This window comes from Camelina sativa, chromosome 11 (assembly GCF_000633955.1).
Source record: "Camelina sativa cultivar DH55 chromosome 11, Cs, whole genome shotgun sequence".
Taxonomy (NCBI): domain Eukaryota; kingdom Viridiplantae; phylum Streptophyta; class Magnoliopsida; order Brassicales; family Brassicaceae; genus Camelina; species Camelina sativa.
The window spans coordinates 903,497-916,777 of NC_025695.1; the positions used below are offsets into that span (position 1 = coordinate 903,497).

At 33.5% G+C, this 13,281-nt stretch overlaps 3 protein-coding genes across 3 annotated transcripts in view; 1 reads left to right on the plus strand and 2 right to left on the minus strand.

Moving 5' to 3' along the window:
* On the minus strand, nucleotides 707-3,486 carry LOC104720902. Its single transcript, XM_010438799.2, has 5 exons — nucleotides 2,229-3,486; nucleotides 2,064-2,144; nucleotides 1,753-1,973; nucleotides 1,442-1,665; nucleotides 707-1,354 (listed from the first exon to the last, which is right to left on the minus strand). The coding sequence occupies exons 1-5, from the start codon at nucleotides 3,109-3,111 to the stop codon at nucleotides 718-720; spliced, it is 2,046 nt and encodes a 681-aa protein (XP_010437101.1). The 5' UTR covers nucleotides 3,112-3,486; the 3' UTR covers nucleotides 707-717.
* LOC104720905 lies at nucleotides 5,276-6,142 on the plus strand. Its single transcript, XM_010438800.2, has 2 exons — nucleotides 5,276-5,676; nucleotides 5,876-6,142. The coding sequence occupies exons 1-2, from the start codon at nucleotides 5,372-5,374 to the stop codon at nucleotides 5,973-5,975; spliced, it is 405 nt and encodes a 134-aa protein (XP_010437102.1). The 5' UTR covers nucleotides 5,276-5,371; the 3' UTR covers nucleotides 5,976-6,142.
* Nucleotides 11,054-13,281, minus strand: part of LOC104720906 (inositol-3-phosphate synthase isozyme 1) — a 3,087-nt gene continuing 859 nt past the window's right edge. Inside the window, exons 3-9 of the mRNA XM_010438801.2 lie at nucleotides 13,040-13,175; nucleotides 12,694-12,941; nucleotides 12,367-12,593; nucleotides 12,157-12,272; nucleotides 11,899-12,075; nucleotides 11,614-11,802; nucleotides 11,054-11,526 (exon numbers count right to left, since the gene is read on the minus strand). Of these exons, the coding sequence (XP_010437103.1) occupies nucleotides 11,344-11,526; nucleotides 11,614-11,802; nucleotides 11,899-12,075; nucleotides 12,157-12,272; nucleotides 12,367-12,593; nucleotides 12,694-12,941; nucleotides 13,040-13,175 (1,276 nt within the window). The 3' untranslated portion in view covers nucleotides 11,054-11,343. The remainder of the gene's footprint in view (nucleotides 11,527-11,613; nucleotides 11,803-11,898; nucleotides 12,076-12,156; nucleotides 12,273-12,366; nucleotides 12,594-12,693; nucleotides 12,942-13,039; nucleotides 13,176-13,281) is intronic.

A 13,281-nucleotide genomic window follows, 5' to 3' on the forward strand; every position in this document is an offset into this window, starting at 1 on the left:
AAGCAAAATACTATGTTTCCCAAAACCTTGGTGACATACATAGGAACATCTAGGGTCCGGAAGACAGTACTTGACGTGTTTTAAACATAGGATTAACCCTTTTCTCATTACTTGTAAAATTCATTCTACAAGTAATAAACATATGATTTTTTTTTGTGGAAAAAATCGAAAACTAACTAGAAAGAAATTGAGCAGAAAAAAAAAAAAAAAAAAAAAAAAAAAAAAAAAAAAAAAAAAAAAAAAAAAAAAAAAAAAAAAAAAAAAAAAAAAAAAAAAAAAAAAAAAAAAAAAAAAAAAAAAAAAAAAAAAAAAAAAAAGAAAAAGGTCTTATTTCTCAAAGACCATATTAGAGGTTTGTTAAAGAAATCAATGTGGTTTCCAATCTTTTGAGCTTATTTCATACCATGAACATTTTTTGTGCACATAAGAGCACCTTATATTCTCCAGCACACAAAAGCTCTCCTCCTAGTTTCCCATTTAATTTATTTTATAAGATAAACGAAATTCTTTGTATTAGTTCATATAAATCTTGTCGGTATGAGCTTTCTATATAAAGTGTTCCGAACCATATACACGATTAGGATTCATGGTTATCACGGATAACTTTTGCGTACTTGTATACAGTATTTTACATTTTTAAGTACTCTTTCGAATAAATAAGATACTATCATCGTACGTCGATTAGAGGTAAAGTGACTAGAGAATGTTTAATCATAATTACATCAATACCTCTCTTCTGAATTCCTCAGTCCTCACTGTCCCATTGCGGTTAGAATTATTAGTAGTGTAAGCAACTCTAGCTGCTTCACATTTCACCTTTACATCTTCATACATTTTCAAAGAAGCTTCCGAAAACTTTTTCAATCTCTCTAGAAGCTTCGCCAAACTCGAATGCACATTGGACAAATCCGAAACCAACACCGAACCACCACCTTTTTCTTCTTCCAACATCTCCATATCCAATGAGAACCCCTTGATTGACCCGCTGAGTTCATCGGACGGCAAAGATGTGATCCCAGCCAACCAGTCTCGACACAGCACGAATATAGGTGGAGCCAGGACACGGCGAGGGGACCATGGTCTTCGGTTTCTTAAAGACCGTTCTTGAGGGAGCATGACACAGTTGTGAAGCCAACCGTTTAGAGCTTCCACATAAGAAACCATACTGTTTACCAAATCTACAAAGCTTAGACCAAAACACTCTGTTTCTTCTAGAAGTTCTGACAAAATCCGTCTCTTCAGCAAGTTCTCGGACGCTGTTGTCTTGGAGGAGTTTCGACAATGGTAAGCCAGTGAAATGGTAATGTACTGTGAATGATGACATTCAAGCATCGCTTTCCACATTCTTATCAACCTAAAAGAGAAGACAAAGACCAATCAACGAGAGTCTAAATCCAAAAGTTAAATAAGAGACATTTTGTTATTAGTTTCTATACTATACCCTTGAAGAAACTCTAAAAGCTGTGGCTGGAGCTCGTCGTCTCTGATTCTCTCAATCCGCTTTGAAATCGAATCAACAGCCTGAATCGCAACTCTGATTCTTGAATGAAGATCTTTAGCAGCTGCTCTTGTTTTATCCATTGATTTAGCGCTGTGATCTTTTGCGAATTGGTTTCTTAACTGCTCGCATTTTCGATCATACTCTTTTCTAATCACCTCACTCGCCTGCAGTTAAAAAAACAGGAAGCAAAACAAATGAGAGATGTGAACTTCATTGAGCACATAAGAGTCATGACCTCAGATATGTTTTACCTTGACTTCATCATATAGTTTTCTCTCCCACGCGTATAACCGATCAAGCGAAGAGGAGTGACTCCCTGAGATCATACAAAACTCTTCAATGAAATCACTTCCACTTTCATCGTCATGATCTTCTTTTGATGTTTGGATCAACGGATGTCTAGAAGTAGAGGATCTTGAAGACAATGTTCTCTTCCACACAATGACTTTACTAACTTGATGACTCAATGGCTCTACATTAAATAAAGCTTAATTTAGACACTACAACTCATAAAACAAAGACAGAAGATAATTGATAAATCGAACCAAGAAAAAAAGCAGACCTTGAGAAACTGGTGAAGAACTCTTCCCTCTACAACAAGCTCGCTTCAATGCTGCAAGAAACGCTATTGAGTTCCCCTTTCCTAGTTAACAAAAACAAACACACTCAAGAATCAAGATTCAGTTTCAAAATCAAACCTGTCACATAATGAAAACAGAACTCAGACCTGTCATATCAGCAAATCTGACTCTGATCTTGTTAGCTTCAAGCATTCTTGAAACTTGTTTGCCAGATTCAGAAGCTCTAAAGAACTTATGCTCTATATCTTTCATACTCGACACAAAGTCTTTAGCTCTATGTGTGATAAACTCTGATGGATCTTCTCTTTCACCGTTTCCACCTTCATCATCATCATCATCATCTTCACAGCTCTGTTTCCTCTGCTCTGCTTTAAAATTCGAGTCTTGCTGAGTGCCACATTTTGGTACATTCCCTTGACTAAACTTTCCTAATCCTACAACTGCTGCATCACAATCAATCTCGGGTTGTTCCACAAATCTCAAGTTATCAAAATCGTCACAAGTGTCAAAATAGTCCCAAGAAGACGTCTCCGGCCGGCGAGGACGGGGCGGAGGAGGAGAAAACGCCGGCACTGTCTCCTCTAGATCGTCTTCGTCGCCGTCGCTCAGAGGGATAATCGTGTAAGTGACAGCAGAGTTAGCCGTATCGGTCTTCATGTAGCTTAGATTCACAATGGGTTTAGGGTTAGGGTTTGGATTCGAGATATGACTCAGTGGCGAGTCGTCAGGGTAAGAGGAGTTATGAGAAGGGGATTTCTCATTCTCAGGCTCGGTAGCGGTTGACGGTGGAGATGATTCCTCAGCCGACTCCGTCTCAGCGTATTGACGGAGACAAGCTCCGATGTTCCGGAGTGAACGGATGTATGACACGTGTGCGGCTGCTAAAGCACATCTCGAATCCATAGCTTGTTTGACAAATCTCTTCCTTTCTTTACATAGCTGAAGCGGCTCATTCTTCTTCTTCTTCATGTTCATCATCGATGTTTTCGAGTTTGAACATCCCATTTTCTCCAGAATCGAATGACTCATTACTTCAAAAGCGACGAAACAAATAATAAAAATCGAAACTTTTGGATTTGTTCTCTACCCTGAAATCTCTCTTACAGTGGTTACAAAACAGAACAAACTAAAAGAACCCATTTTGAAAAGACAAAAAAGGATATTGATTTAGACGAAAGAAACAAAAAAATGACAAGTCTTGAGGTTTTTTGTTTTTTTTTTTATCCTTTAATGGAGAGGTTTGTGAGAATTAAGAAGAAACAGAGTGAGCAGTAGCTTTCACCACGCGAAAAGGAAAGGTAGTTGGTTGGGGGAATCACTTATAAGGAAGAATCCAAAATTGCTTATTGAAGGAGAAAACCTGATAAAGGAGCTTCGTTCAGACAAATCTTAAGAGGAAACAGAGAGAGAGAGAGTGAGAGAGAGAGAGGTGTGAAGACATTTTTGTCTTCTTGATTTGTATCGTTTTACGTGAAGAAATTAAAATATTACTATTAGTCGTAAAGAAATTGCAGAGATTTTAGTTCATTCCAATACATATCAGTATCATTACTCCAAAAGCTGAGCTAGCAAAAAAAAAAAATTTTAAGCAGTGAGAAAATCCTAGCCCAAAATATTTCAGATTCTCTCTCTCTAGATACTACTACAAAATCTTTTTTTATTGAATATGAACGTGAAAGCTACACACTTTGAATATTTTGGTTTTTTATTTTATTATTTATTTAATTAACTTCGGTGATTGGATTAGGAGTTACTTACGAGAACGAGAGTTATGTGAAGCTCGTTACTTTTATTTATTTATTTGGTTATACTAGTTGTGTGAATGGACCGAGCAGGTAAAGAGAATGAGGGAAAACCAAGTCAAAGCTAACGTATCTATTCCATAATCTTTTGTTTTTTGTGATTTGATAATCGTTGAATCTTCCAAAGATTGATTTAATTCGGTCTATGACCAGTGGTGGATTGAGAAGACAAAAAGAAAAAAAACGCTTAGTTACTTAATCGTTCGGTTTAAACCTAATTGGGCCACCTAAGGGAGGAACTCTTTTGTATGGAGAATCGTGTATTTGTTTTTGGGTTTGAGCAAATTGCCCTTTTTTAAAAATTTCGAGTCTCCCTAACGGCTCCTTGAAACCTGGGCTTTTAGTCTGTGTATGAGTCGTGTCAAAACCAAATTGTCAACACACTCAAGTATATTAAAATTAAAAGGGATATAATTTCCTTATTTTCTTACTTCTTGGAAGTGAGATATGGGAGAAAATTTTGCATATTGTAAGATGATGATGGTATGGAGTATAATATAGTATTTTGATCCAATTATCTATCAAAAGTTCAAAACTTTTAAACTGTGAGCTATAGAAATAAAGTATGAAGCGGTTTTTGGAGTCTCTACATCCGATACACGAGAGGTTTTATATTGGAAGAGTACTCGAGAGCAACTTTGAAGAATAATTTCACAATCATTTAACGACGTGACCTTAATCATATGTGTTGGGTTTAATTACTGGTTACAACTATTCCCGTTTTCTAGGCCCAAAATCTAATCATGTAACTGTCTCAAAGTTCTACTATAAATTTAGACTTTTTAGTACGTGTAATGTTATAATCCTTACGATACATCATACATGTAGTAATTGAAGCAATCTTGCAAGCCTTGACTTTCGTACGTATGCCTCCTAAAGAGTAAAGACCCACCCAAGACCCAACCACACCCAATATGTTCATTAACATCATATAATGTTGACACTGTTATTTTTAGGGGAAACTGCTCTAAATGATTGTATATGGAATCAACACTCAAAATTCAAAGAATTTTCAATAAAGGATACGAACAAAACAAACAAAAAGAATCCTTTCTATATACGAAATCTAGAGCCTAGAGGATATCAATTTAAAAATGTAAAAACGTATAAAATTAAATTTGAAAACAAATTATGGTTTCTTTTCTTCTTGTCGAAAATTAAATATAACTGGGATCGGAGGGATGTTTGGCGTCCACAGACCAAATATCTGAAATTATTGGCCTACCAATAAAGACCCTAAGGAATAATAATTGAATCTTTAATTAATCATATCATATTAAGGCATTACGAGTAAATACGTAGGCATGAATTATAATAATCAAGTAAATACGTAGGCATGAATTATAATAATCAATACACCATATGATTGCGTGTATATTTAAACTGAGTGGCATGGTTACACACAATTCCCCTCTCCAAGCAACAATCTAAATTTATATAGAGAAAACAAAACTCTTCTTTTTTTTTTCTTTTCTAGAAACAATAATATGCTGATAGGGAATCGTCCACGGCCTCAAATGCAGAGAACCACAAGCATAACGAGGATCAACGTCGAGGTTGACGATGATCAGACCGCCGGTCAAGACTCTGACGTAGCTATGACGGTCGTAGACGGCGGAAACAATTACGACCAGCGGTTCTTGGGGATGTTGTCGCCCACAAATCACCGGAGGAACGAGAGACAAGACGGTAGGAGATCATCACCGTCCTCCTCCTCGTCGTCGTCTTTTCTTGGAAACTGTGGCTTGTGCAAACGCCATTTAGCTCCCGGTCGTGATATTTACATGTACAAGTATGTTTACATATTTATTATTTTGCCTTTTCCTTAGTTAGTTTTCATTTTTTATCCTTTGACTACTAGCTATCGCGTACCACCAAATTATTAAAATTATTTATTTTATCTAATAGTACGAATCAAAAAATTATGTATTTCTCTTTCTCTAATGCATCATGAAGTTATATTTATATTTATATACGTAAATAAATTGTAGAGGGGACGCAGCGTTTTGTAGCGTAGAATGCAGAGAACAACAAATGGAGCACGACGAAGGCAAAACAAGAAACCGCGCCGTGCGATCATCATCAAAATGAAAAATATGCATGGCTCAAGTTTGCTATTACTCTTAAATTTGTGTGTTTTTTAACTTAAGACAGATGTCTTTAATCATTAATTAGTCTCCATATTATGTAAAATATAATATTAATCCTCATTGAAATGAAACTATCTTTCAGGTCCTGCATATTGTTTAAGTTCCACACTTCCTTGTCTCTTTTCTATAAATTCGGGTTGATTTTGAGGATATGCTATTTTATTACTATTTTTGAAACATTAACTAATTTCGCTAAAAGAACGAGTAATTTATACTAAAACAGCAAACTTTACGAGCTAGTGAAGGTTGAAGTAAGCGCACCACAAACCTCGTTTTAATAATTACTTTATAAGCCAATAAATCTCAACACCATATGCAGCTCACGGTAATTAAGAAATTAATTGATAAAAAGTACTACTATAAATTATGTTATAAAAGTCACATCCTTTGCCGTGTTCTATAGCTAGTACATGAATAGTGACAGTGTGAAAAATTCCAATGAGACATTATGAACTTTCTTGTGATATATAATAGTTTTGTCAAGAAATAATTGGTGGAAATTTCGACAAAAAAGGTTTAAATAATTGATTTTTAAAATGGAGGTCACTGTCTCGTGACGACGAAAGCGTCTGATGATTAATAATGAGGTGTAGAGTAAACTAATGCGAACACTCGTCACACACACGATCAAAGCTTAGTGATGACCTAATATTAATAACCACTTGCTATTTTACTAATATACTTATAACAGAAGAAATTCAAAAGATGTAATAACAAATATTTATACATACTGAAAAGTTTAAGCATGTCGTATAAAAGTTTATAAATGCATGCATGCTGTAAAAACCATATGCATGATGTAAAAACATACGCTATATAATATCTATATGGAATACTATGTGCTAGAAAATTATTTTTTCCATGCATGTCGCAAAATTAAGTAAAAGTTTTAAAATTTATTATTTTCTATATCTAAAACTGATATTGGATTTTTGAAAAATTTGAATAAAGAAAGCACTGTATGTCATGATGCTCAATAATTGAAAGATTCTATGTATATTAATGGTTTATGGAAAAGGATCAGTAGATAGGATTAGGTTTATAATTAGTCTATGGATTATTTATATAATTAGTTTTTTTCTTCACTAGCTAGTCTTCTGAACTCCAAACTTCAAGGCTTAGTTGTTGGAGTTTCCGGAGTCATCATATTTTGTCTTCATTACTAATAAAATTATTTATTGCTTAATCATCGATAAAAATATAATTTGAGGGAAAATAACTAGATTCATTTGGTATCAGGGTAATCTTTATTCTTTAATCAAATTAGTCCTCCCATATATTTCATTAATAATAATAAAAAATCATTGAGGTCACTGATGATGCTATGGTAATAGTACTATTTAAAATTCTTTTCAATGGTTTCTGAATCAAAGAATCGGTCCATATTTTGTTATTTATTCCTCCAAATTTAAATTGTACACTTAATTTTTCAAAATAATAGAATTATAAACGACAATTAGGTTTTAAAATCTGTGCAGTGCTTTGCTACCTTCTACTAAAACTAGATGACTAGATCAATTTTTTTTACTATGAATGAACTCGTAGATGAAAATATATTGGATTATGAATATCTCAAAAATATAAAAAGCTGGTCTATTACACAAATACGAAGCTCTACACTACAGTGAGAATAGTTAACGGTCCAAAACCATTTAAAAAAAAAGATATGATGACCGTTAGCAGTAAAATAATAAAAGTAACCGTTGTAATAAAAAAGAAACAAAAAACAAATCAAATCGACAATTTCCTTTTTCCGTTCTTCTGAAAAAAAAAAACCCAAACCCTTTTTGCTTATAAAATAAGAATTCTCATATTCTCTCTTGAAACCAAACCTTTTTTGACTCTACTTTCTTCTTCTTCGAGAAACGAGAGAACGAAATCACAAAATCTAATTCTTTTCATCTATATTCTTTTTTTTTTTTAATCTTCTTTCGAAACAGAGAGGATCATACAGAGATCCGACATTGATTGAAGTAAAGCCATGAGAGAGTTTAGTAGTAGCATCTACGTTTCGTGGTTGAATGAATGATCACTGCCACTTCAACAACAAGTTTCTCACCCGTAAGCTTTTTTGATGGGAGCCTCTCAGCAGTTTTCCGTGATCTCCTCTGTCTTAGCCAATCGTGTTTCGACGATCGATCGATCATATCAGTTCAGTTCCATACAAGATAGCTTGCCTGAGACTGAGAGGATGATGATGAAGAAGAAGATCACTAAATCAGAGTGGGAGTGCTTCGCCGCCGATCGATAACAGCAATTCACAAAGCTAGGATTTGTTCCTTTCTTTATTTTTTTATTAAATAATAATGATTTTTTTTTTTTAAGTTTCTTCATCAATTTTTCCTTTTTCCAGGAAAAAAATCAGAGCGTCGTCGTTTGTTAAAACCGGTGGATATCATGAGGGGGAACTACGGAATGTTGCGTTGGGTCATAGTGTGGACATCATAGTGTGGGCAGGCTCTCTCTTTCTCTTTGCTACCCAACTTCAACCAGGTATTCTTTTGTTTTCTCTTTTTTACGTTTCCAAAAATACTTCTAAAATAAAATAAAACTAGTAATTTTAATTGATAAAACAGAATTAAATAAAAATTAAACTTTTTTCTTTTAAAAAGTTATTTTAAGTGTTAAATTTAATCACGTTGAGAACAAACCGAGCTTAGACATCCAGTCCTAAGGAATATTCCTCTGGTCCGTCAGTTTGATGTTATAAGTTCAACATGTATTCACGTAATATAGATTTAACATTTACACTAATTTTTAAAAAGAGAGTTTTTTTTTCCAAAATACTTTTTTCTAATAAACATAAAATAATTTAATTCACAAATATTTAAAAAAAGGAAAATGTAAATGGTTTTCTTTTTAAAAATTAGTATAAGTGTTAAATTTAATCACGTTGAGAACAAACCGAGCTTAGGCATCCAGTCCTAAGGAATTTTCCTCTGGTCCGTCAGTTTGGTGTTATAAGTTCAACATGTATTCACGTAATATAGATTTAACATATACACTAATTTTTAAAAAGAGAGTTTTTTTTTCCAAAATACTTTTTTCTAATAAACATAAAATAATTTAATTCACAAATATTTGAAAAATGTAAAATGTTAAATTAGTTTAAGTGTTAAATTTAATCACGTTGAGAACAAACCGAGCTTAGGCATCCAGTCCTAAGGAATTTTCCTCTGGTCCGTCAGTTTGGTGTTATAAGTTCAACATGTATTCACGTAATATAGATTTAACATTTACACTAATTTTTAAAAAGAGAGTTTCTTTTTCCAAAATACTTTTTTCTAATAAACATAAAATAATTTAATTAACAAATATTTTAAAAAAGGAAAATGTAAATGGTTTTCTTTTTAAAATTTAGTTTAAGTGTTAAATTTAATCACGTTGAGAACAAACCGAGCTTAGGCATCCAGTCCTAAGGAATTTTCCTCTGGTCCGTCAGTTTGGTGTTATAAGTTCAACATGTATTCACGTAATATAACATTTACACCAATTTTTTAAAAAGAGAGTTTTCTTGTTCCAAAATACTTTTTTCGAATAATAATTTAATTCACTAATATTTAAAAAATGTAAATGGTTTTCTTTTTAAAAATTAGTTTAAGTGTTAAATTTAATCACGTTGAGAACAAACCGAGCTTAGGCATCCAGTCCTAAGGAATTTTCCTCTGGTCCGTCAGTTTAGTGTTATAAATTCAATATGTTTTCACGTAATATAGATTTAACATTTACAATGATTTTTGAAAAGAGTTTTCTTTTTCTAAAATATCTTTTTATTAAACTTAAAATAATTTTATTTCAATTTTATTTATAAATTAGTCTAAGTGTTAAATTTTCCCTTGTGTTATTATAAGTTCAACATGTTTTCACTTAATAAAAATTTAAATTTTCCCTTGTGTTATAAATTCAATATGTTTTCACTTAATAGAAATTTAACAGTTAGACTAATTTTCAACATATTTTAAGTTCAACTTTTTGTTTTCAACATGTTTTCACTTTAAAAGAGTGTTTTTCCAAAATACTAATAAAATTAATAAACCAAAAATCATTTTAATTCTGAACTTTTTTTTAACAAATTAAATTAGTCTTAGTATTAAATTTAAACACGTTGAGAACAAACCGAGCTTAAACATCCATCAAATCCTAAGGATTTTTCCTCTTGTCCTTCAGTTTGGTGTTATAAGTTTAACATACTTTTTTTCTTAAACAAGTTTTCAAGTAATACAGATTTAACACTTACACTAAAGTTTTTGTAAAAAAAAACACCAAGAATAAGTTTTTAAAAACACTTTCTGGTTGTTCAAATTTTTATAAAGTGATAAAATAATAGTTTTAAAACTCTATGTAATAAATTAGTAATTATATAATATTATCAATATGTAATAATATGTACATGTAAAAGAAATATTCTTGGTGTTTTTTTTTCTTATTTAGATTAGTTTTTGTTAGAACTTACTTTTTAATATTGTACTATATCGAAATTTTCTTATGTATGTATTATAACGTAACTATAATGATTAAATTTTATTTTTAAATGTATACTTTTTAGGGAGATTCTCAAAAATAGCACAAAAACAAGTTTTTAGGGTATTTCTCTACTTTTTAATACCTCTATAAATTAATAGTTTTATCGGTCATGGTATTATAAATTTATAAAAAAATTACTGTATAATTATTAACATTTAAACTAATTGTTAAAGAGTTGTTTAAAATGTAATTATGTGTTACATAAAAAAAATTGATAGAGAAAAGAGATCGCCAGTCGGATAAACATAAAAAAAAAAGTTGTCCATACACACTCTCTCGTAGATCATCAATATTGGACCGAAACCATGATTAAATATCTCAATATATAAAAGCTGGTTACACATATAAGCGATACTGAAATTATGGTCTCCAACCTAGAAGAAACACTTGTAAAATATACCAACCCATTCGGATTACTAAAAATACAAGTTACTTCACACCCTACAGAGATCAAAGACCCATGCTTTTATGCTTTCATNATTGGGACCGAAACCATGATTAAATATCTCAATATATAAAAGCTGGTTACATACATACCAAACCGAATCATATAAGCGATACTGAAATTTTTTGGTCTCCAACCTATAGAAGAAACACTTGTAAAATATACCAACCCATTCGGATTACTACAAATACAAGTTACTTCACACCCTACAGAGATCAAATCAGATACACATGCTTTCATAAATTTTAAACATAAAATAAAACACAATACAAAGACCCAAATTAATAACTTAAATTATGGGCTATTTAAGGGGATTGTTTTAATCCCTTCTTCTTCTTCTTCACTTGTATTCCAAGATCATGTTATTCTCCGGGGCCAGTCCAACGCACGCCCTAAGAATGTTCTCCAGCATAGCCCGCTGCTTCGACAGCGCGTTAACCACCGGCGTTCCTGACGGAACCAGCGGTGCCTTGGTGAGGTAGCTGAGTATGGTGGCAACAGGATGGAAAGAATGAAACTTCCCCTGCCAGCAGACGAATTAAAACATCAAATTAAATCCTGCTTAACAACAATTGAAGACCGAACGTAAATGTATTGTTAATTCACAAACCTCTCCCTCGAATTTGAACTGGATCCTGGTGCTGAGCTCCGCAAGGAGAACAAGATCCAAGATGATTGGAGCAGCTAAGAGAGAGTCCTCACAGGTATTGTGCATCACGATTGTGTTCTTCCCTCCCATGAAAATCTCTGATGTATACTCGTCCATCGCTCGCTTACTATCAGCAACATACGGTACATACTGCAAAACAAAAGACACAAATAGGATCAATGGGTATTGGAAGATCTCGTAACGGAAACAGGTTTTGATTGTCTCTATGGTTTTCTAGCTATATACCTTGATGACCACAACGTGGTCCGGGTGTTCCCCAGGCTCAAAGAGGATACCGTTGCTAGCAACCATATCGTCCACGACATTGCTTTTGGAGATCTCCTTAGATCGGAATGTTTGTGGAGCTGAGAGGTTCATTCCATCGTTGTTCCCCAAGTGATTGTAGCTCACAATTGAAGTAGGCTATAAAACAAAAACACACATCTTTTGACAAATTTCTTCACTAACAAGAAAGAGTGACTTGATACACAAGTTAAAACAAACCTTAATTCCTGCACCAACGAGGAAATCAACCAAGACAGATTTCATCTTGGTTTGACCACTCTTGAAATCATCTCCACCGATCAAAACATTGTTTTTGATCGCCAAATCAATAAGACCTACAACAAATCTCGCAAGAAAATCAGTCAAAAAACAGTCACGACTCCCAGTTTTTTGATTGATCGATGACAATAAACTTCAAGTATATGAAACCTGGAACAAAGGTGTTCTGAGGGCTTCCATTGATGAACGGGATGCCTTCAAGAACACAAGCAATAGCATAAAGTGTCGAAGGAGAGATCTCGGCCTCATCCTTTTCCACAGACTGCATGAGGTTCTCCATTGTGTCGTTTAACCCAACGACCACATTGCTGTAACGCTCTGTGTTAGCCGTCCAGAGAACCACAACCCTATCCACCTTATTCTTCTCCTTAAACTCCCTAAAGATTCAACATCACAAGAATAAAAATCAAGAAACAGAGGAGATTTGATTCAACAAGCAAGAAAAACTCTGTTTTAATCACACTATTACACAGTTACCTCATGTCCTTGATGATATGGTCGATTTGTTCCTTCTTGGTACCTTTGATCACGTGGTTAGCACGTGAACCTTGATTGGCAGCAATGAAATCAGGATCGAAGATCCCAGGGAGTGGCACAATGTTCTCCATGAAAGGCCTAAGCTGTTTCTGCAAGTCGATATCAAGAACCTTGGCTCTAGCCATGGCATCTGCTAAGTTCATATCACTTATGTCCCATCCTCCAAACACAACATCATCCGGATTCACCTATTTTGTCAACAACAACAACCCCCAACTTAAAAACACTATTACAGAAACTATCTCAGGATTAATGTAATCAATCATGTTTGTTTTAAAAAACGGACCATAGGAAGAAGACTCTTGAAAGGAGCATAAATCTCTTCACCGTTAAAGGATCCAACACGAATGGATGATGCTTGAGTTAGTGAGCCGAAGTAATTCGCTTGTTGCACTTTGTCCTTCGTAGCCCACGAGATTCCTCTGTTTATTTAAACAAATTATATTTTCCGACAAGAAAAAACAAAATCAAATATATGTCGTCAATATATAAATCGCTACAAGGATTCTATCCAAAAAAAAAAAAAAA

What these genes read in the sequence shown, in the direction of transcription:
- LOC104720902 (XM_010438799.2), bottom strand. Translation starts at nt 3,111, where the DNA reads ATGAGTCATTCGATTCTGGAGAAAATGGGATGTTCAAACTCGAAAACA. An exon ending in CAGATTTGCTGATATGACAG is followed by an intron (nt 2,145 to 2,228) that starts GTCTGAGTTCTG and finishes TTTGTTAACTAG; the next exon opens with GAAAGGGGAACTCAATAGCG. An exon ending in AACTATATGATGAAGTCAAG is followed by an intron (nt 1,666 to 1,752) that starts GTAAAACATATC and finishes TTTTAACTGCAG; the next exon opens with GCGAGTGAGGTGATTAGAAA.
- LOC104720905 (XM_010438800.2), top strand. Translation starts at nt 5,372, where the DNA reads ATGCTGATAGGGAATCGTCCACGGCCTCAAATGCAGAGAACCACAAGC. An exon ending in CGTGATATTTACATGTACAA is followed by an intron (nt 5,677 to 5,875) that starts GTATGTTTACAT and finishes AATAAATTGTAG; the next exon opens with AGGGGACGCAGCGTTTTGTA.